The 24,030-nt window shown below is 43.2% G+C and overlaps 1 protein-coding gene across 1 annotated transcript; it reads left to right on the top strand.

Moving 5' to 3' along the window:
* The first annotated feature begins 14,451 nt into the window (after positions 1-14,451).
* Positions 14,452-15,384, top strand: LOC142140026 (olfactory receptor 52P1-like). The gene has a single exon (XM_075197886.1). It carries the CDS (start codon positions 14,452-14,454, stop codon positions 15,382-15,384), a length of 933 nt encoding a protein of 310 aa, XP_075053987.1.
* Positions 15,385-24,030: the final 8,646 nt, after the last annotated feature.

The following is a 24,030-nucleotide window of genomic DNA, read 5'->3' as shown; positions in this document are numbered from 1 at the left end:
CGATAGTGCCTTATGTATCAGTTGCTAATCGCAGTTCCTTCCTACCAACTGTGTCTGCTCTGTTACGATGAGAAAAATCTTGGGTTAAAACAGAAACTGATGTTAAACCATTCAGGTAAGTTTGAGCTACAGATGCAAACACCACTGCTATCTAAGGGCGTTCATCTATAGGGACTCTCTTGTCAGAGTTGTAAGACTTGTTTGGCTAATTTTCTTTGTCATTAACTGATACAGAGCTGATACAGCTAACAATGTTTTATTATCGTTCTCTCACAAGTTATAATTCAAAACCCGTCTAACGCTATATGACACTGGGATTTCAGATTAACAGATTGTTCACTATTTTGGTCTTATACCTATATTCAAATTCCACAAATAATTCAAGTTTATTACAAGTCTTTTAGTTCTATGAACATTTTTGGTGTTTAATACCAATAAAAGTTGTTTGTTTTATTGTTTGTGCTCTATTAAGAACGGTAGTAGTAGGTAGGGTTAGTAGGTTTAATATTGCAACTTGCTACAAGCTCACAAAGAAACAATTTGTGAGCTTGCGAAACGCGTAGTGTGGGAGGAAGCCTAAACCTGCAAAGGCTGCTTGCTGGAGTATTTATCACATGGTGACTATACAATCATTGGGACTTGTCCTCTTTTTATTGTTAATATTTTGTATTTCATCATTTTATTATTTTTCTGCTCTAGAATTAAGAATTTAATCTGCAAAACAAGGAAACCCCTATTTATTGTAATAAAAGGGCCTTCGAACAATTTTTCTAGATGACTGTGATAGTTTAGCTCCCCATTACAATTTTTTTTAATCAAGGTACACAATATGGTTTTCCTTTTTTCCTTTATTTTGAGGACTGGATGAGTGAATATTTATTCATGAGTACAATGTACTTCTTTTATACATCACACACTGGCTGAGTAACAACATACACTGGAGGAAAACAAGATATTTTCTATATGCTATGATAAGCGATTCTGAACGGTACACACCATATTGTTTTTCTAATCAATTGACGAGAGGAGTCGTGGTCACTTGACTCTTATCTCAGTGTGTGGAGCAGTTTCCATAGTCGTGTTTTTTTTAAATCTTGTTTTTCATTGGGTTGCAAAAATAAGATCTGGATGTAAAAACTAGCCTTTAAACTCATTGCCATTTTAAATTTTGCTGACAAAGTTGCAGAATATCGGCGAGTTGCTAAAATCAGAACATAATACATTTACCCCCTGGTTTCAATTTCCCTTTGAATTACAAAGTAAGAACAATTCCCAAATGTATTTGTTTTATTTACTTTTTATACTATATTTTTATAATGGAATGGCGTCTTTGGGACCCCTTAACTGGGTCCCAAGACCCCATCAGAATCACTGAGGGGCAAAGTTCCCACACCAGTGGTCTCAGTGTTTCTCATTTCCCCAGTACCCACAGCCCAGGAATGTCAGGAAGAGCCCCAGCACTGGTTTTTGGAGCAATTTCCCCCCCCTCCCCGAATAAAGGCTACAGCTATGCGTTGACCACCAAGGGTTGGTTCCGGTATGACAGGATGACATGATGCTTTAGTTTTCCCTGTTAGTAGTGGGAACCAGCATAGGCTGTCTAGTGCCAGGGCTGACTGAAGAATTTGTAAATAAATTGTGCCGTATTTCTTTACTTATTTACAAATGATGATTCTTCCATTAATTTCAGTAGCATTTATCTCAATGTGGTTTCAACAAGCTGGTACCCCCATTTAAATGAATGAGCAATTGAAATGAATGGAAAGAGCTAAACGCTGATACGCATGTAAACATGTCCAGTGCTTATTAACTGTGGTTATGCTTGAGAACCGTTGTGGCTGGATCACTTATAAATAACTTATTGTATAAATGTATTTAAATTAATAGCGCAGGACATCAATTTAATTGCAAATGTACTGTTTTTTATATTGTGTTGTATTACGGTATAAGAAATGTATTTATTTCTGAGACAGTGCCAGTGGAGGAAACTGGATTTCTGTAACTTTTCTAAAGGAAACTTCATAAAAATGAATTTGTTTCATGTGAAGTGACCAAAACATTTGGAAAGCCTAGTTTTTAAGGAGAGGAATAACTGCAGCCAGGAGAACGCACAGGATGTCTGATTATGCCGAATTTTTAATAGCAGACCAGTGTGTGGTGCTAAGGGCACTGATATCCAGCATTCGCCAAACAGGACGGAGATGAGAGCATTGCTGAGAAAATGGAGCCCACAGCATGGTACCCCGGAGGATGAAACTGATGGAGGCAGTGGCCAAGGTGGCGACCCAGTTGAAAACTAGGAACTAGGTGAACCAGATCTCCAGACAGCAGAGACCTCTTCTCAATAGACTGCACCTGCAGAACCAGTCGCTCTGTCCTATGAAGAGCACAGGGCAGCCGGGCAAAAGATCCAGCTACACTGTGGGGTGTCCTTAGAGGACTGTGCAGACTATTATATAGTAAAAACGGCACTCCTTAAATGGTACACTACTACCCCAGAGACCTATCGTCAGAAGTTCCAGCACCTTGCCAATAACCTCCACGCCACCCATGAGGAGTTTGCCAATCTGCTGTAGAAGTCAGCCAGATAGTGGGTGCATGAAGCTGGTGCCCAAACCATTTAGGGGTAATAGACCTTATGTGCCAAGAACAATTTCACTGCCGATGCACACTACAGGTGAAAGAATGGGAGCTGGACAGGAATCCATTCACCTTGGGAAGCAGCCGTCCATCTGGCGAATCAATATGTGGCTGTTAGGCCACACTGGCAGAAGCAACAAGTTAATTGCCAACCCCAAAGGACTGTACAACCCTCTTCTAGTAACCCCTAAAAGCAAGTATCCAACTCTCCAGGTACGACTCATCAGCCACTGACCCACCCTGTCCCTGGGAGTTATCAGAGACCATCAGAGCCCAGGCTGGAGAAGTAGTGCTACAGCTGCGGGAAAACTGGTCTCCTAAGGATGAACTGTCCCACAGCCCCACCACCACAGACACATGCCCCTAATCCAAATCCTGGGGCCTGGCTGACTTGCTTAACTGGTGAAGGTGAGCCAGAACAGATTGTTTCCATGGAGTGTGGCATGTCTAAAGGTGACGGAGGGAGTCCCTTGTTTGTCCAAAATACACCACAAAAACATGTGGAGGAAACTTCAGCCTGTCTAAATGGGACCCCTGCAAGAAGAAGGATATAGAGACTCAGGGGATTCAATCACTATAGTGAGTCCCCATCTTATTGATTTTGCAGGGTCCCACTGCCAAAGTAACTGTGGCAGATTACTGGAGAAAGAAGTGTCTGCAGCCATGGTGTGTCTAGACTGGGGAGATGGCCAGGAGTAGCGAGACGTTGCCATTATGGGTGGCCTCCCAACTGATGTGATCTTGGACAACAATGTTGCAAGTGTTATTGTAACTGAATTTCTCAACTCTATTATCCGGATCCAAGCTGCCAGACTACACTCTTCAGGATCTACACCTGCACAACCCAGCCCAGAGGAAAAGACCACAGCTGCTAGATAACAGCCATCACCAGCAAAAGACTGAAAAGGCTACATCCCCTTGCAATGCAGAGGATGTTGTCTTTGGCTTGCCTGATCTGGTGGGGGTGCCCAGTTATGCCCTTGCCCCAAGCAGTATGCCAGCACCTGCGGTGAGTATAGCTGACCACAGTGAACTCCATTTGACTGAACCCACTTTGACTGATCCTAGCAACCCCAGTATAGACTCCCCTGCAGAGTGTCCTAACTTAGACGATCATAAGGGTCGTAGGAAAGTGTTCAAAGCAGGTCAGCTGATCCCTCGCTGGAAGGCATGAGGCTCCAAGCTGTCTTTAACCTTCCAGGGATGGAGGCAAGGAGTGTGACCTGGTTCAAAAGTTTGCTGTATCATGTAGCTAGGAAGGTAGATGGGTATAGACCAGTCCAGAAACAAGTTCAGCTGGTGGTACTACAGAATTTTTGTGCACAACTGATGTCAGTTGCCCACAAAATCCTTATGGTGGGACACCAGGCAAGGGAAAGAACACTGAAACGACTGGCAAAGAACTTTTTCTGGCCTGGAATGTTGGATGATGTCCGGGCATAATGTAAGTCCTGTAATGTGTGTCAGCGGCTTGGGTACCCCAGTGCTTGTGCTCCCCTGAGATCCTTTACAATAGTTGGGGAACTTTTCTAATGAGTTGCTGTGGACATAGTCGGTCTCCTGTCTGTGCCTAGCAGATCAGGGAAGAGGTACATACTCACCATGGTGGACTACGCCACAAGGTATCCTGAGGCTGTAGCTTTGTCCTCCATCACTGCGGAAAGGTAGCAGACACGCTGCTAGGAGTATTTAGTAGACTAGGGTTCCCTAGTGAGATCCTAATCAATGAAGCGACACAGTTCATGAGTGAGTAACCCACCCAGTATGTCTCTGTGATGGAGTATGTGTTAAAACTTGGACATCGATTACAGAATCTCATGGGGCTCGCGCAGGCTAACCTAGCGGAAGCCCAGACCCAACAGAAGACTTGATATGATCAGGGCGCTTGCACCAGAGTGTTGGAGGTAGGGCAGTAGGTCCTTTTTCTATTGCCTACGCATCAGAACAAGCTCCAGGCTGCCTGGGCTGGACCGTACACGGTCTCCAAATGCCTGAATGACATCACGTATGTTGTGTCATTTGATAATGACGGTAGGCGGCAGCAGACCTACCATGTGAATATGTTGAAGGCATACCACGATTGTGTGGAGTCAGTAGCTGCAGTTTGCTGCTCACCGACTGAGGAACCAGGAAGTGATCCACTACCTGACCTTCTTGCGGATGCCAGAGGTGAAGGTGGTGTAGACCTAGAAAGTGGGCTAGGACGAGTAGTTGAGTGCCCGCAAGAGGGAGCGGCTAGAGGCAGTGCTGTGGTACTCAGTTCATTAGGAAGCCCGGCCGGACTTATATGGATATGCACCATGTGGACACTAGTGAGCATATGCTAGCTAGCCAACCCACTTATCATATCTCGCCAGAGGCCACGGAGTGCATATATGGCGATGTACTGGAGATGGCTGAGCAAGGTGTGATCCAGGAAATGTGCAGTCCATCTGCTTCCTCCATTCTATTGGTTCTCAAGAACGACAAGGCAACTCGGTTTTGCATATATTACAGCCGGTTGAATAATGTGACCATGTCTAATGCCTACTCCTTGCCCTCTATTAATGCTTTTGTAGATGAGTTGGTCAGAGCTCAGGATTATCTGGATGACATTTCCATTTTCCGTAAGACTTGGGAAGGTAATCTGAAACATGTAGGGCTTTTGTTAGGGATAACTCAGTGGGCAGGTCTGACAGTTAGGGCAGACAAGTGCCAGATGGGCATGTCAGAGGTGCAGTACCTGGGGCATGGTGTGGGGGAAGGAAGAGTTAGGTCAGAACTAGCTAAGGTAAAGACAATCCGAAACTGGCCCCAGCCCACGACCCAGTTACAAATACTGGTATTCTTAACGATTGCAGGGTACTACAGACGTTCTGTCCCAGGCTTTAGTACTCTAGCGAAATCCCTGACAGATCTCACTATGAAAAAAACTTCCCAAATTAGTGGACTGGACACCCGCTTGTGAGCTGGAATTTCATTCATTAAAGGAAGCCCTAAATCGCGCTTCAGTAATGTTGGTGCCCAATTATGACAAGGATTTTATTGTGCTAACTGATTCATCACAGTATGAACTGGGAGCAGTACTTAGCCAGGTGGGGCCAGATGAGCAGGACCACTCTGTGGCCTATTTGAGCTGGAATCTACAAACCCCTGAGGTTGGCTATGCCTCAATTGTGAAAGAATGCTGGGCCATGAAGAAACTTCCTTAATTGTACAGAGAGCATTTTACTGTGGTGACTGATCATAATCCTTTACAGTAGCTACAACACACCTCAGGGTTGAATGGCAGACTTTTGCGTTGGAGCCTTGCACTGCAAGTTATTGATTTTCATATCATTCAAATGCAAGGAACGGCTAACAGCAATGCGGATGGACTGTCTCAGCAGGAAGAGCCGGATCCCCCAAGTCGGATTCCCCGGTGGGTCATGTCCCCATGATTTGGCCCCCCCAAGGGCCAAATCGTGGGGACATGACCCGCTGGTTGCCCGCTTGGACAAGGGAGGGAGGAGTGTGGATGGGTCACCTACAAATAAATTATTGTATAAATTTATTTAATTTAAGAGCACAGGGCGCCAATTTAAGTAATTGCAAATGTGCTGATTTTTTTTATATTGTGTTGTATTTCGGTATAGGAAATGTATTTATTTCTGAGACAGTGCCAGGGGAGGAATTTGGATTTGCGTAACTTCTCTAACGGAAGCCTCATGCTAATTATTTTCATGTGAAGTGACCAACACATAATTTTAGCTTGAAAGCACAGCAGGGATCAAGTGTAAATTTTGTTAAGTATAAATTGCATTTAAAATCCAAGTAAAGAACATTCTCACATCCTGATGTTAATCTTTGATTGAAAGGACTTTTTGGGGCCTGGTCGGAAAAGGGGTCTGGTTTACCCCCTGCCAAGCTGTGTGCAAAATAAAAATGAGCACTGTTTGACCATGTAGTATAATGCCATCTGTAACTTATGGAAAGATCGCTAGTACCACAAACTGGCGTGTGTAACTGTCCTTATTAGGATTATTTGAACTAATTAAACATCACTGCTTCAAGATCCTGTTTGATGCCTACTTACCTGTGGCAACTCCAGTGACCGACAGATTCGACCTATCTCATCCATTATCCGGCTGTTCTGAGGTTGGGACACAGCATTCCATTACCAACCCTCTGCCCGCTATCTTGCAGCTCGGGCCAGTGTGATAGGCCAGAGGAAACCATCCACAGCAACTCTGATCTAAAGGAAGAGGTCAGGGGTACCAGCCCAGGTGCCCAGTGAGGGGGTACACAGCAACAAAAGTTACCCAGAAGGAAGTGGTTCTAGGTACCGGTATAGGAGCCTAGTGGTGTCAGCAGGACAGTTCTACGGCAACAAGAGGGGTGCATTTTGGAGAAAGAAAGGGGACGGTGGCAAGGAAAGCCCAGCCGCTCCTCAGCAACACACGAACAGGGTGACATAGGAGGTCCATCTTGTCACAACTGTACAATGTACGCATGTCTACCACAGGTACATATGGGAACAGCAAATTGAACACAGGCACATATGCAGCACCAGCGGGTAACTGACCTTACACACATGATACAGGAAATACTACAGAAAGACAACTTCATAACTTCCTCTTTCACATCCAGACACATGATTCCTCACAGGTATTTTCAAATAGCAGTTTGTGCGTGTGTAAATCTCAAGTACGTGGGGTGTTTGTACGGCCAGGATATTATTTTTACAATTGTACAATTAGCAGTAATATAATAATATTACAGTCACTCTCAGAATGTGATACAATTCTCAATAGCTCCATGTTCTACTTTTGAAGACATATTTCAATTTATGTCACCACATCAGTGCTGCGTTATCTAACCCATCAGTGAATTCCTTTCTTATTCACTCTTCTGAAGTAGAACAATGAGTATACAGGATGTTGTACACTCTGGATTAACGAACTATAACAAATGTACAACTTATTAATAAAGACCAGGCTAAAGGTAATCATACCTCATACATGCTTGAATGCATTGAGTGCATGAAACAACAACACTTATCCTGCCGACATGAAAATGCTGACAGGCTAAATCCCATTATTTCAATTTCCTGAACACAGATAAAATGCCGACATTGTGATTGCCAACAGTGAAAATGCCAACAGTAAAATGGCAATGCCAGCGGGCAAATATACAATGGTGCCAACCAGCACCAAGCTGGATTCCCTAGAGAGTTGGGGTCTGCAAAAACCCTTCTGCAGGTTCCCCTGCTGTACTAGCACTGGCTGGCTAAGTCTAGGGCTCGTTGAACGAGGATCAGGTGGCTGTATAGCCGGTGGACCCGCTGTCATTGCTGTTTCAATGTCGGCATTGTGAATGTCAGCAATCACAATGTCAGTATTTTATCTTTGTTGGAGAAATGGAAATACAGGCGTTTAACCTGTCGACATTTTTACATCGGCAGGTTAAGTGTCAGAATATCTTCCATCCAAAATATGACTTTCACTGGCTTGAATAGGGGCAATTTTCTTAATGAAATGGGAATGTCTGGAGTTTGCATTAAAGGAAATACTGTTTTTTAAATCTGTTTTGTTTTACAAATCACTTGTAATGAAGGAAGATGTTTCTCTGAGTGAGAATTACTGACCTGTCGCCACCTCATCACAAGGGGGATTACTCAGAGGAGTAATAATATCTGATAATAGAGTGTTCCTCTCTCAGGACATTGTATGGTAAATTCCATAGAGGAGAACTATCCCCAACTCATTATACACATTGTCCTGTAGCAGATAAATACCTCCCAGTAATACCTGGACGCAGAGCAGCTCAGAGCCGCCTGGTGGAGATGTGTCGCTGCTGGTTTGGGCTTTTTCCTCTGCATTAGGTTCATTATGGTGAGTTATCACAGCTTTTACTGAGTGACTTGTGGCCTTTTCCAGGCATGGAAACAATAGGGACCTGATTCATCGAAACACGAATCATTTGTATTTGCATTTTACATGTGTATTTTGAGCGTATCGTATGCAAAATAACTCTACGCTTGCCCAGAACCAGGACATACACCAGTAAACGCAGAACTTCGAATGTAACAAACACTTACTTCAGGTAACGATTTTGGAGAGTGAACAGGGTGAGGAAGGGACGTTTTGCCATAGACAATGTACAGTTGGGTTGTGACAAACACAAGCGCACGCAGCCGCGTCCAAATCCAGCTCTGAGCAACTCAAACTTACTTATTTTTCTGCCGTATCTCTTGCTCCAGCTACAGGGCTGGTCTAAGTCCATAGTACTAGTGATGAAAGTCTCATATGCACGCCATAACATGTGTTTACAATCAGGAGCAACTGTAAAAAATTATTTTATGTTCAGTTGATATTAACAGCATATTAATAAATGTATTTCATGAAAAAAAATATATATATTTTTTTCCCTTTATTGATCATAAATTTATAATCCACACAGGCTTTGGATATGTCCTGCAGTTTCTTGTGTAGTAGAACGCAGCAGACCTACACCTGAATTTCTTTAAATCCGTGTATTGCAGGAATTGAGCGTGTGCAAAGCCGAAATACGTGCTTTTTAATACAAACGCAGGTTACGCTCCTTGGGCCTGAGTCATTATCCAGAGCAAAGAAAAAAAAGAGTAACTTTACACCTCGGCAAAACCATGTTGCATTGAAGGAGACGTAAATTTAAAATGTAAGAACAGATTAATAGTAGGGATAGGACATGTCCTAGATCAACTGTAAATTTCAGTGTAACAAAACGCTATCAAGTATTTGTGTTTTGTGTGAAAAGCAGCCAGTATTATCCTTATGTGCAAAATAATAAACTAATTAGCTCCCCTTGCATTGTAACATGGTTTGTCCATGAGCCAAGTTACTCATTTTTTTGCCTTATTTTCCTTAATGAATCAGGCCCAATGATTGTAGTTCAGCCCAGATAACTGCACTAAGAAATAAAATGGGAAATTCTGGACTTCATTTTGTGCCAGATGGAAGGGGTCATGTTGAAGTGTTCTAGGAACTCTTGAAAAATATTTTTTTCAAGATTTACTGACTTAATAATATTTTCCACTGATGCATCACTTATGTAATTCTAAATAGTACAAGAACATCAAATAATACAGCAAATAGAGGGGAAATGCAGTAATGGGCTCATGACTATATAAAGACCCAAAACTATCATATGTGCAGTTTAGTATGCTGGCACAGTGGTTAGCATTGCTGTCTCAAAGTGCTGAGGTCATGGGTTCCATTTCCATCAGTGCCCTATCTGTGTGGAGTTTGTTCTCCCTTTGTGTGTGTGGTTCTCCTCCCACAGTCTAAAAACATACTGGTAGGTTAATTGGCTGCTGACTAAAATGGACCTGTGTGTGTGTATAATTGTGAATTAGATTGTAAGCTCCACAGGGACAGGGACTGATGTCTACAATTAAGCATTTTCCGTAAAGCGCTGCGCTATATAAATAAACAGCAATAATAGTAGTGTGGGAAATATCTCATATTTTACTGATCTCTAGTTTTTCTGACATGCACAAATTTCACTGACTGTCAGTAAATGTATTACAGTTGGGGTCTGTGTAGAGGTGTGAGGAGAGCAGGTTGTCAGAGGATATGACATTGACGTGCGTAGGACACAACTGCACCTAATGATATAGTTAGTAAAGCCAGGTCCCTGTATATACAGTGTCCGAGAGAGGTGACAGTTCCCTGTATTTACTGACTGACGTTTCCCACCGGTTTCCTGACTGTCTGTCTGACCAGCTCTCCAGAGACTCCAGCACAGGTCACCAAGCGAAGGAGCAGAATAAAAGTCACCAGAGACCGCTCTCAGCAGCTGCACTCAGTCTGGCAGATTCACTGGTGTACGGCTGATATCTGTGTTATGTGTCTATACAGACTCTTTATCTCTGTTACTTGGTTCAATCAGTAAAATGTCTTTATTGCAAAAAGAATTGTAGATTTCCATAGGATTGAGTTATTAAGCAACGTTGAAGGCTTAAAATGAATAATTGATTAGTTGTAAATGGTATAAGAATAATAACTGCCACTTGGTATCACTTCTAATTCCACATTTTGCTATGTTCCTTTAATTATGCTAAAGACACATTTATTATTATTACTACCTGAAGTACCCGGCGTTGCCCATGTTCAAATCTTTAGGTTATTAAGTTATCAATGAGTTGGATGTAACTATCAGAACTTTAAAAATAATTAACAGCTTAGCACCTCTTCAAACACACCCATTAGGTGTCTGCCCAGTGTCGTGTTTGTTTGTATATTAAATGTTATCCAAATCCATCCAGTTGAAGGCCCAGAACAGGCTCCCGGGTCAAAGTTCTGGCCAGCGTACACCAACGGCAAGACTGACCAGGACCCTAATCCCCTTAAAACCTGGCCAGGATCCATCTGGACCACCTTGCATTTGATTCATCCCAATCAGTGAAAGTGTGTCAAAGAAATTCACCAACAAACAAACAAACTTCTTATTTTATATACAGATGTTTTCCAAATCCATCCAGTGAAAGGCTCAGAACAGGATCCCCGGGTCAAAGCTCTGCCTAGCTTACACCTACAGGAGGTCTGACTGGGACCTTAACCCACTTGTAGGTCTTCTGGGATCCAATGTTACCAGTCTGTGAAGTTTTCATCCAAACCCATCCAGTGGAAAGCTCAGGACAGTCTCCCTGGGTCAAAGTTCTGTCCAGCGTACACCAACAGGAGATCCGATCGGGACCCGAAACCTCCTAAAACCCGGCCAGCATAAAAATCGACCACCTCGCATTGGTTTAATCTCAATCGGTGCAGGGGTGTCCAAATGTATAACCGGACAGACAAACAATCCAAATCAATTCAGTAGAAGACCCAGTACAGGCTCCACGGATCAAAGTTCTGGCCCGCATACACCAATAGAAGGTCCAAATATGTCTTCTGGGATCCAATGCTCCCAGTATGTGAACTTTTTGTCCAAATCCATCCAGTGGAAGGCTCAGAACAGGCTCCCCAGGTCAAAGTGCTGCCTACCGTACACAACGGGAAGTCTGACCAAGATCATACCCCTTAAAACGTGCCCAAGATACAACTGGATCACCTTGCATTGGTTTCATCCCAATTGGTGCAGGGGTGTTCAAATGCAAAAAAACAATCCATCTAGTGGAGGGCTTAGAACAAGCTCCATGGGTCAAAGTTCTTGCCAACGTACAGCAACAGAAGTTCTGACCGGGACATCAACCACATGGTATGTCTTCTGAGATCGAATGTTCCTATTCTGTGAAGTTTTTGTCCAAATTCATCCAGTGGAAGGCTCAGAACAGGCTCCCTGGGTCAAAGTTCTGCCCAGGGTATACCAACAGGAGGTCCAATCAGGACCCAAAACCTCCTAAAACCTGGCCAGCATCTAACTGGGCCGCCTCTTGTTAGTCTCATCCCAAATGGTGCAAGGGTGCTCCAATGTATTGCTGGACAGACAAACAAACCAAATACATCAAGTGGAGGGCCCAGAAAAGGCTCCTGGGTCAAAGTTCTGGCCAGCGTACTCCAACGGGAGGTCTGACCAGGATCCCAACCCCTTTAAACCTGGCCAGCATCCAACTGGACCACCCTTTCGTTGGATTAGTCCCAATCGGTGGAGGGGTGTTGAAGATATTCGTCTACAAACAAACAAACAAACTTCTTTTAAATTGATAGATTATTTATTATTATTATTATTATTATTACTATTATTATTATTATTATTATTATTATTAATAAACTATGTGTATAGCGCTAATAGAAGTGTAAACCATAGAGCTGACAATCCACTATCTGTCGGGTGATAATGTTATTAGTTGCTGTACTGTACTGTGCACAATACAGCTACGGATCCTATAGCACTCAGTAGTCTGACAAAACTTTATATTGCGTCTCATACATGTATATGTAGAACTGGTGATTGTCTTTCATGGAGAGAAATAAAAAATATATATATACACACACAAAACAAACCAACAAATTTGGTCAAATGTTTACAAATTACTAAATTACTCTTCTGTGTAGCTGACTATGACTAGATTTTCTTAATTTCTTGACCTTATTTTGTTTGGTTTATGTAGATTTTTTTGTGTGGTAGTTACTATATATATCGACCTTTGCTATTCAAAATTTACTCTATTTTCTATCCATTTGTGTTATTTGCATTTATCATTAAATTAATAGGAATATACTAATTAAATTAAGCAACAAAGTGTAACTGCGATGCCACCTAAAAGGCAAATGTCTGCTGTGGGAGTAACTGCACAGCAAGAAGCGGCATAAAGACGAAGGACAGAGCGGGATAAAGCCTGACGACAATCTATAATTGATAACCAAAGAGATTGCGAATGTGATGATCCTCGCCATGCAATTATGACTTCTCAGTGAATTTCAGAGAAAACAATCAAAGAGTGAACAGGACAGAGGTAATATCACAGCAACGCCTAAAAGTCAGTAGACAAGATGTCACGTTATTCTTGATGTCGGTAACTTTGATGAAACAAATATTAATGCTCATAACTGTGATCCCATGAACAGCTTTGTGAATTTTGCCACACTAAGCATTTTACCAAACTATTCAAATCAATGCTGCCACAAAGGTAGAAATGGGTGCAAATGGGTCCAACATGATCTTACTCTTATTTTATTCTGTCATTTTGATGGGCTTTTAACTAGTGAGTAATAAAATGGGTAACGCTGGATTTGGCATCATATGTTTTATTATTTAATCAGTTTTGGTCACTTTATTACAAGATATAATGAATCAGAAGGGTGTATTAAAGATATTAGGCAAACATTGACCTTTACTGAAGTTGGACTCAGTTTCATCAATAATTAAACCTGGAATTATGTTTAGGAGAGCCAGGACTTCAAAGTCATATCTGTTACCTAGTGGGATCCTGGAGGACTGGAGGAGAGGTCGGGTGACATCTGTGGTGGGGGGCGTCATTTGTCCCTAACCCCAGCAGAACAAAGGTGTTATTTTGCCATGGGAGACAAATGGCAAGAAAAGCCACAATTCGCCACAAATCGTGCTATTGAGTCCCCCATTCATCCTACTTCACTAAGGAGAGTGGTCTGCTCTCCCAGGAATTTGGAATAACTACCTAAAATTTGTCAGTTTCCCCCTCTGCAACAATGTAATGTGCTTTTAGTTCTACTGGAAAAAGATGCTATATAGAAAAATTATTATTATTATTATTATTATTGTTATAATTATTATCATTATCATGCATGGACCAGTAAACATACATGTTCTGGCAATCAGGGACTGTCAAGTTCACCATCAAAATTTAAAGCTGTGCAATTAGTTTATGAATTAAAGTAGAAATCCAGGGTCATCAATACAACAAATATCATAAGAGAGAGAACGCATCATGGGGCTCATGCTGAGATTGTCCTGTTGCCTGTTTGCTTAGCGTAAAGTACAGACATTTGTACTGTGCATGCACACACCAAAAATACACCTTCATCCGTATGCAGATATGGTACTTGTGCTGCCTTACGCTTGGAGATGACAGAACAGGGGAGGGAAAGGGGCGGTCAAACGTGGACCGAGTAATATGTGACTTTGTATATTCGCTATCAGAAGCAGACCCTCACAGAGACACAGATACACCTCTCAGTACAGGCATATACACCCACCTCAGCCACAACGTGTTTATGTGTAATAGTCAGACTAATGTGGAAGTCTCTCATTGGATTTCCTAATTATATAAGAATACAGCAAAATTTTCACTTGAATTTTAACTGCATTCATGAATGACTCCTACAGCAGACACCCGGTATTTTGGAGTAAATAACTATTATCTCCTTTTTATTTGCAGAAATAAATTGAGCAATGACTGAACAAAATGAGACTTTCTACCAACCGGAGAATTTCATATTGACCGGGATTCCCGGCCTAGAGGCCGCCCATTTCTGGATCTCCATCCCTATGGTAATCATGTACGCCCTCACTATCCTGGGGAACACTGTCTTGCTCTATATAATTATGTCCAATGAGAAGTTTCACAAACCAATGTATCTCTTCCTCTCCATGATGGCAATCATTGACCTTGTGGCAACAGCAACCACCACCCCCAAAACCCTCTCTATCTTTTGGTTCAGTTACAAGGAGATTGACTTCAATGTTTGTCTGGCCCAGCTCTTCTTCATTCATGCCTTCTCCATGATGGAGTCTACTGTTCTCTTGGCTATGGCTTTTGACCGTTATATTGCCATTTGCCAACCTCTCAGATACAACTCTGTCCTAAATAATTCCACTATTGCCAAGATTGGGGTTCTAGCAATTCTCAGAGGTACTTTCTTAATGGCACCAGCTCCATTCCTGATAAGGAGGTTGTCCTACTGCAGAACCAACATAATTTCTAACACGTACTGTGAACATATGGCTGTAGTGAAGATCGCTTGTACGGACACAACTATAAATCAGATATATGGTATATCTGTGGCTCTGCTGGTAATAGCCGTGGATGTTATGTGTATAATTGTATCTTATTATGCCATCGTTAGGGCGGTCTTTAGACTCTCTTCCAAGGAAGCTCGTTACAAGGCTCTTGGTACCTGTGGCCCCCATATCTGTGTCCTTATGATCTCAGACATCCCGGCTCTCTTCTCCTTCTTCGCACACAGATTTGGACACATCCCCCTCCACATTCATATTATTTTCGCTAACTTGTATATTCTTATTCCACCCATGTGCAACCCCATGATTTATGGGGCAAGAACCAAGGAGATTCGAAAAAGTATAGTCATCATTTTTCGATCCTGATTTTCTATGCAGCAGAAAATATATTGTGGCCACATTTTATTAAATCTTTCTGTTATATTTTAATAGTATTTGGTATTTGGACAATGGACAAAACTGTTCTCCTGACAACGTCGGCTATATCACCAAACACAGTATAATACTGGAACATTCAGCTAGTTGTCCCTTTGGTTTTGGACTGAAGAGTGATGCTCTCTGACAGTGGAGGTGATCTGCGTTACCTTGTCCTGAAGATTTTCTGTCTGATGTCTATATAACCACCAGATTCAAATCATGTAACAACTGCGACATATCTGTGCCAAATTACTAACAAACAGCAAAATAAATAAACCTAATTGATTCATTTGTTTCATGGACAGACATGTCAGCAGAAGTCAGAAATACATGTAACACTGTACTTATTAAATGTTCCTTCGCATTCTCTAAGTTGTCAGTAAGACATGTCAGCAACAGTTTCCGAGGCTCCTTGTGTGGGCAGACTACAATGTGTTTTAGGAAAAGTAAATGAAACTCCGAATAATAAGTGGTTGTTATAGAGTGTGACATGATCTGGGTATGATAATATGTCTTCAGTGTCATTTCTTAAAATCCATCTCCAATATGTAAGATCTAGTGAGGCTGGCATAGACTTTAGTATTACTGGCCCTTACATAAAAAGTCGATACCCCGAGCATAAATTCCTTGTCCTATACCATATCTGTGTGTGTATGATGGAAACAGCAAAGACATTAAGACATTAGTTGTTGGGTTAAGCCACTGATCGGTTAAGAACCTGGGGCCTGATTCATTTAGGATCTTAAATGAAGAGGAACCTTATTTCAGTCTCCTGGACAAAACCATGTTACAATGGAAGGGGTGCAAATGTGTGTTCTGTTTTGCACATAAGTTAAATACTGACAGTTTTTTCATGTAACACACACATATCAACTTTAAATTTCAGTGTACAAATAAGCTATCAAGTTTTTGTGTGTTACATAAAAAAACAGTTAGTGTTTAACCCTTGTGCAAAACAGAACACACATTTGCACCCCTTCCATTGTAACATGGTTTTGTCCAAGAGACTGAAATAAGGATCCTCTTCATTTAAGATCCTTAATGAATCAGGCCCCTGGGAAAGGTTCAGATCTCACAAGTTTTCGATCGATATCTTCTAAATATAGCCCTCCCTCGTGTTCCCACCTGCCATTGTACAATAGACAGCGTATAGTGAGGATGACAATTACAGAGCTCTGCTGTTAAAATCACATTTAAACTAGAATACAACAATAAACAGGGTGCAAGGGACAGATGAAAGAATAGAATATATGTGATTGATTATAATTTATTTTAATGTAGTTTAGGTCTCCAGAGATCAGCAAGGTAGACTGCTTTGCAGACTAATCTTTCCATATAAAATACTTTATGAGTTAGACATCATTCTGAACTAACGAGTATTTAGTGGAGAAAAACAGTGTGCTTTTGCTGTATGTCTATAAGCAGCAAAGCCCAAAAAAACAATTAGATTTATTTCTTTTAAAATTTAAAATTTTTCTACTGAAAGTAATATTGTGTTGGGCAGTGACATCTGTATTCAGTGGGTGTTTGTGTGTCAGGGTCAACAGCAGAACCCCTCCAAACTACTACTACATTCTAAACTTTTTTGAATTTTTCAATACTTGTGAAACTGTAAAGGGTAATTCAGTGACATTTACAGTATATTAAGTGGGGGGAAAAAAGGGAGTTTGTGTGTGAGGGTTTTTTCTGGGCACTGTCATCATCATCAGCTATTTATATAGCGCCACTAATTCTGCAGCACTGTACAGAGAACTCACATCAGTTCCTGCCCCCTTACAGACTAAATTCCCTAACATACACACACACACAGAGACTAAGGTTTATTTAATAGCAGTCAATTAAACTACTAGTATGGTTTTGGACTGTCTGAGGAAACCGGAGCACCTGAAGGAAACCCACACAAGCATGGGGAGAACATACAAACTCCTCACAGATAAGGCCATGGTCGGGAATTGAACTCATGACCCCAGTGCTGTGAGGCAGAAGTGCTAACCACTAGGCCACAATGCTGCCCACTTTTGACATTCAGTGACCGCATGTAGAACATTGCAACGGGTGCAGTACAAATGTCATCGACCCTGGCCAGCAACTGAAACAAGCCACACAAGATAAATTTTAAAAAAAGCTGTAGTGTAGGGATTGTTGAGTGCAAAACATAAAAATGTTGAAACACTATGCACACACTAAATTTGGAATGCTAGATAGCATGCACCATGGAGAGAGAAGAAGCAGTATAGCCTATCCCTATACCTGTCCCTGTCCCTAACCCTATCCCCATAATACTGTTGACATCTGAATTGTCCATCTACTCATAGTGTCCACCATGTGAAATGGCGACCTAATAATACTTTCGACACCTGAATTGTGGACTAATGTTTTTTTCTGAACGTCGACCAAATGAATGTCTAGCTGTCGAACACATAGCATTTTACAGTTACCAAAGAAGATAGACCAAGCGCAAAATGTTAAATAGTGCTAGATGGAATTGTCCTTGGAAATGTGTTAAAAAGGAAGTGCACATAGTTTAACAAGCCAAGCACATCAGCGACAAGGACTGTGTTTGAGGTGCTTGATTTGTTTGGGCCCCCACAAAAGAGAACATTTTGGTTGTTGGTTCAAGAACCATGCAGAATAGATAAGGATTTTAACAAAGTACACCAGTTTTTATACATTCCCTCATTAGGAAGCATTTTCCTCCAATGATCACTCACAATGTTCTCGGCTGCACTAAACACTCTTTCTGAGTGCACACTGGAGGGTGGAGAGCTTAGGTACACCATAGCAAGTTTGTACAAGAAGCTTTTATTTGCCTTTTTCCCTCCCAGAATTTAAATGGACTTGCTGAGTGTTATGACTACCAGTGCAACATAAACTCATAGAACAGGTTGAAGAGGTCTTCGCCTTTAGCAGCCGCCTTTCCCGTAGAGACTGGTTGTGCTCACAGTTACTCGGATGCCCCCAGGTCTTATACTCAGAGTAGTATGGGTTTATGTTAACATGGCAGCTCACAGGTATAGGAGGTTGAACACGGAGTAGCGGCAGGTCAGAGATAAGCAGACTAGAAAGGGCACCAGAGGGTATGTCGGGTACAGGCAGGAAGGTCAAGGTCACAGGCACATGTTCAGGTTTCAGGGGCAGGCGATAAGTCAGGGTCACTAGCAGAGGTTCATAATCCGGGTACAGGCAATAGATCAGGGTCAGAAGAACAGGTTCAGAAACCAGGAACAGGCAAAGGTCATACACATGTAATCAATCACAGGTTAAACACCACAGATAGGAACAGGAGCAGGAAACAGAACTGAACAGAACGTTATAACCGGCAGTGAGGCTCAGTCCTCACTGCCTTAAATAATACCAACAGTCAATCAGGGCAAAAGCCCTGATAGTAGCCCCAGGACCTGACTAAGTAATGATGGCAGTGGGGCCAATGAGTTCTAGTGTGCCCAGGCTGCATTAATGAGTAAAGGTGCAGCCTAATTGTAATCAGCCAAGGATGGCTGTGTCTGAACAGCCCTGCATGCGCGCGCGCCCGGCTGTTTGACAGCTGGCCAGGCGTGGCGGCAGGGAGCCTGAAGCGCCCCGGTGGTTGCCCAGGCAACCGGGACGCTGGACCGGAAGTGACGCCCCGGTCGTCATGGAGATGGCCGGGATGTCACGCATAGTGCACTAAGAGTCGCGGTGGCCACGGGCACCGCCGCGACTGCTGACAGTATCCCCCCCCTTGAGGAGTGGTCAAGGGACCCCGACATCCAGGCTTAGAAGGAAACTTCTTAAAAAACTCCTTAAGGAGTTTCTCAGCGTGGAGACGCTTCTGAGGTATCCAACATTGCTCTTCTGGGCCGTAACTCTTCCAATGGACTATGAACTGGACCTGACCTTGAACTTTCCTTAAGTCCAGAATTTTTTCAACAATAAACTCGCGGTCTCCATTTACAAGCAGAGGCCGAGGTCTTTTAGAGAAAGATTGAGTAAACTTGCTAGGGGCAACAGCTTTTTTCAAAAGAGAGCAATGGAAAGTACAAGGAATTTTTAAAGAAGGTGGTAGTTTGAGTCGGAATGCCACTGGATTCACTTTCCTTTCAATCAAAAATGGTTCGATGAAAGGGGACCAAGTTTCTTGCAGGGTTGCCTCAATTTGATGTTTTGATGTTTAATACACAAGGCCCACGATGGCGATCGGCGAATGTTTTAGACCTGAGAGAGGATTGACACAGTGCGGAATGTAGTTTCTTCCAAACTGACTTCAATCAGGATACAACAGTAGGTGTCCTGGAATCTCCAAGGGTAACAGCAGAAGAGAGAGAATTCGCTTTCGGGTGGAAACCAAGATTGTAGAAGAACAGGAAGGTACGTGTTGCAGAATGGCAAGAATTGTTATAGGCAAATTCTGCCCAAGATAAGAGAGAGGACCAGTTGTCATGGAACTTGGAAATGTAGATGCGTAGAAATTGTTCCAGGGATTGATTGGTTCTTTCCATCTCACCATTTGACTGAGGGTGGTAGCCTGAGGACAAACTAACTTTGATTCCGAGGGAATTGCAGAAAGACTTCCAAAACTGTGCAATGAATTGGGACCCTCGGTTCGAAACAATGTCTTCTGGAAGGCCATGGAGACGGAAGATATAGGTAAAAAATAAGGTGACCAAACTTCTGGCATCCGGCAATTTGAGTAAGTGTGCCATCTTGCTGAATCGATCAACAACTACCCAAATGGTGTTATGACCCGAGGACAAAGGGAGGTCGACAATAAAGTCCATGGAAATATGGGTCCAAGGCCTGTTTGAAATTGGCAAGGGTAGAAGTTGACCTGGAGGACAGATTCTGGAAGACTTGTTCCTGGCATATTCTGGGCAGGTGCGGACATAGTTTTCCACATCAGAAGACAAGGTAGGCCACCAAAGCCAGCGGGAAAGTATTTCTATGGTCCTCTGGATACCAGGATGACCTGCTGAGCGGTTGTTGTGGCATTCGATGAGGGCCAACTTCCTCAGATAAACTGGGACAAACAAATTATCAGCGGGTGTCTGAGCTGGAGCAATTTTCTGAAAGTGGCGGAGTGTGGCCCAAAGATCCTGAGTTAGACCGACATGAATGGAGGTTGAGGAAATTATAGGTTGCGGGTCAGGAGGCTAAGGATGGGATGCCGTAAAACTCTGAGACAGAAAATCAGCCATGGTATTCTTTGATCTTGGACGGTAAGTGATGAGGAAGTTGAACCGGGTGAAAAACAAAGCTCAGCGGGCCTGTCGAGGATTTAGAGTTTTGGCAGTTTTAATATACGGAAGGTTTTTGTGGTCACTGAAGATGGTAATAATGTGAAATGCTCCTTCTAACCAATGCCGCCATTCTTCGCGGGCCCACTTGATGGCCAATAACTCTCTATTCCCAACATCGTAATTAATTTCGGCAGATGAGAATTTCCTGGACAGATATGCACATGGGTGCAATTTTTTGCTTTGAGGATCTCTTTGAGAGAGAATGGCGCCTCCTCCTACATCTGAGGCGTCTACTTCTACAACGAACGGGAGCTCAGGATCTGGGTGCCTGAGAACGGGTGCAGATGTGAAAGGCGACTTTAATAAAAGCTCGCCAACGCCTCTGAACACCAATTTGCTGGGTCTGCGCCCTTCCGGGTGAGGGCAGTAATAGGAGCCACCAAGAAAGAAAAGGAGCGTATAAACCTCCGGTAATAGTTGGCAAAGCCAAGGAACCTTTGGATCGCCATGAGGTTAGTAGGAAGAACCCAGTCTTGGATTGCTTGGACTTTACTGGGGTCCATGGAGAAGCCAGATGAATAAATGATGTAGCCTAAGAAGGCTATCCTGGGGACTTCGATCTCGCACGTCTCCAATTCTGCCTAGAGGTGCTGTTGACATAACTTCTCCAGAACTTCCCGAACCTGTTGGAGGTGCTGAGACAAGGACTGAGTATAAATTAAAATGTCATCTAAATAAACTACCATGGTCTTACTCAGGAATTCTCGCAAGATGTCATTGATTAAATCTTGGAAGACTGCCGGGGCGTTACACAATCTGAATGGCATCACCAAATATTCATAATGCCCAGAGAGGGTATTAAAGGCAGTCTTCCATTCATCTCCCTGTCTGATGCGGATGAAATTATAAGCACCCCGTAAGTCAATCTTAGAGAAGATGGTGGCAGACTTGAGCTGTTCAAACAGAACAGAAATCAAGGGCAGCGGGTAAGTGTTTTTGAATGTGATTTTGTTCAGGCCACAGTAGTCGATGCAGGGTCTCAGACTGCCATCTTTTTTGGCCACGAAGAAACAGCCAGCACCTACTGGGTATTTAGAGGGATGGATAAATCCTTTCCTTAGATTCTTCTCTACGTACTGTTCCATAGCTTGAGTTTCTGGGGCAGACAATGAATACAGATGTCCTTTGGGTAATCTAGATCCCAGCATAAGATCGATAGCACAGTCATAGTCCCGATGAGGCGGGAGAGAGTCAGCCTTCTGTTTACAGAAGACGTCACTAAAGTCCTGGTAAGGTGTAGGCAACAATTCTGGACAAGGCTGCAGGGTTCTGAGAGGCAGGGTGAAACAGAAAGTAGAGCACTCTGGACTCCAATGGATGATCTCTCCTCTTTTCCAATCAATAAGGGGATTATGACTTTGCAGCCATGGATAACCCAGAATCAACAGAGCGGAGGGACAGGTGATCAGGAAGAATGCGAGTTCTTCAGTATGGAGAGCGTTTATGGATAGGCGAAGCAATGGAGTCTTAGCGAGTATTCGGCCCCCAACCAGGTGATTACCATCCAAGCCGCAGGCGGTAATGCAATCCAATTTGACTTCAGGAATTCCAAGAGTTTGAGCCAAGAGAATGTCCAGAAAGTTACCTGCTGCACCGCTATCGAGGAAAGCTGACAACTCAGTGGAACAATGTCGGAAGGCTAAGCATGCAGGGACTAGTATGATGGTCACGCAAGCCTTATGCTTTTATTTAAGGATGTTGAGATTTACCTGAAGATCTCCCAGGATGGATGGGGGGTCTCGCAACTGGTGCTGGATGTAGGCCTCAGTGACAGGGGAGACCTGGCATGCTCGTTCTTAAAGGCGGCTGGTGCTACCCCTTCAATAATTCCCGCTGCTTGCAAGCTGCGGCCTATAAGTTCTTGCAGGGGGTATCACGCTGTCAAGACCTGCAACAAGCCTGTGAGAGGGTTTTGGAATAGAAGCCCATCTGCACCCATCGCTTCAGAAAGCAGGCTACGCATTTAATGTAGTCAGTTTGTGTCGTTGGCTCACCCATTACCTGCACAAGTTGCATGCTGAGTTTTCGTGTGATGGCTTTCTGTATGGGTTTTGGCTGCCAATTGTGTGATCCATGTGGACCTCAGCTGCTAAGAATTTGAAGTTGGCACTTATGTTTCCCGGGATCCAAGATTAACAAGGAGATTGCATTAGGGCATATGAGCGGTTCTTTTCAGCAGCCAACTATTCTGGACTTTGTGGTTTCTCCAATTTGCGTGGTTCCCAAGCAGGAGGCGGAAAAGTGTGATTGATTCAACTCCTATAATTTCCTCCGGGTCGCATCCATCTATGACGTTCTCCCTAAGCATTTTTGTAACATCTCCTGTCAGTCGTTTGAGGCAGCGCTGGATATGGTTTGGTGTTTTGGGTACAGGGCTTTGTTGGCAAAGCTGGATATTGAATCTGCTTTCCACCTTCTTCCCCTCCATCCCGACTTGTTCCCGTTCATGGGATTTAAGTTAGCCAATAGGTTTTATGTCAAAAGGTGCCTCCCGATGGGGTGCACGGTTTCTTGTGCATTTTTTGAAAGTTTTTACATTGGTGTGTTTCTGTGGGTATGGTACACCATGACAGTGCCCCACTATATGAATTATTTCCTTGTGGTTGGGCCTGGTCAGTCCCCGGCGCTTTTTTATTCTTTAGGCGTTCCCGTGGCTAATGATAAGATGAAGGGTCCAACGACCCATTTATTTTATTTAGGCATTGGATTGACCCAATCTTCCGCCTCTATAGGCTGCCGGTGGATAATATCAATAAATTAAATGCAATGATTGCAGAGGTTATGGGCTCTCCGAGTTTTGAAACAGTCACAATTCATACATTGTTTGCCGGTTCATACCCATGGTTGTCCAGCAGGGAGCTGGAGATCTTTACAGATGCTGTGTGGGCGGTGGGGTTTGGTGCCTATTTTTCTGGGGATTGCGTGCATTCAGGCTGGACCTTCAACTTGGTCCTGCTGGAGCTTTTCCCATAGATGTGGCCGTTGAGTTGTGGCCAGCCAGGTATAAAGAGAAACAAATCGTTTTCAGGTGTGACAACCTGTGTGTGGTGTAAGCCATCAACCGACAGTGCGCTACCTCCCCTCCTGTGATCAGCCTGCTGTGTGTAGGCTGCTATTGCACTGCTTGACATTTGATATTAGCTTCTGGTCTTGCCATGTTCCTGGCATGGAGAACCTCCTAACTGATGCATTGTTGCGGGGCCTTTGGGATAGGATTAGCATTTTGGCGTCCGAGACATCCCTCAAGGGTTCTCCTTGCCATGCTTATTTCTGGCAGATTTTCAAGCCGGCATAGAAGGTTTGGCGGTGTCATAGCTTT

The sequence above is a fragment of the Mixophyes fleayi genome, chromosome 2 (genome assembly GCF_038048845.1).
Source record: "Mixophyes fleayi isolate aMixFle1 chromosome 2, aMixFle1.hap1, whole genome shotgun sequence".
NCBI lineage: Eukaryota > Metazoa > Chordata > Amphibia > Anura > Limnodynastidae > Mixophyes > Mixophyes fleayi.
The sequence above is the reverse complement of the archived record's forward strand: the minus strand, read 5'-3'. Positions and strand labels throughout refer to the sequence as shown.

Bases quoted from the DNA above. Each gene is read 5' to 3' on its own strand.
- LOC142140026 (XM_075197886.1), top strand. From the start codon at position 14,452: ATGACTGAACAAAATGAGACTTTCTACCAACCGGAGAATTTCATATTG.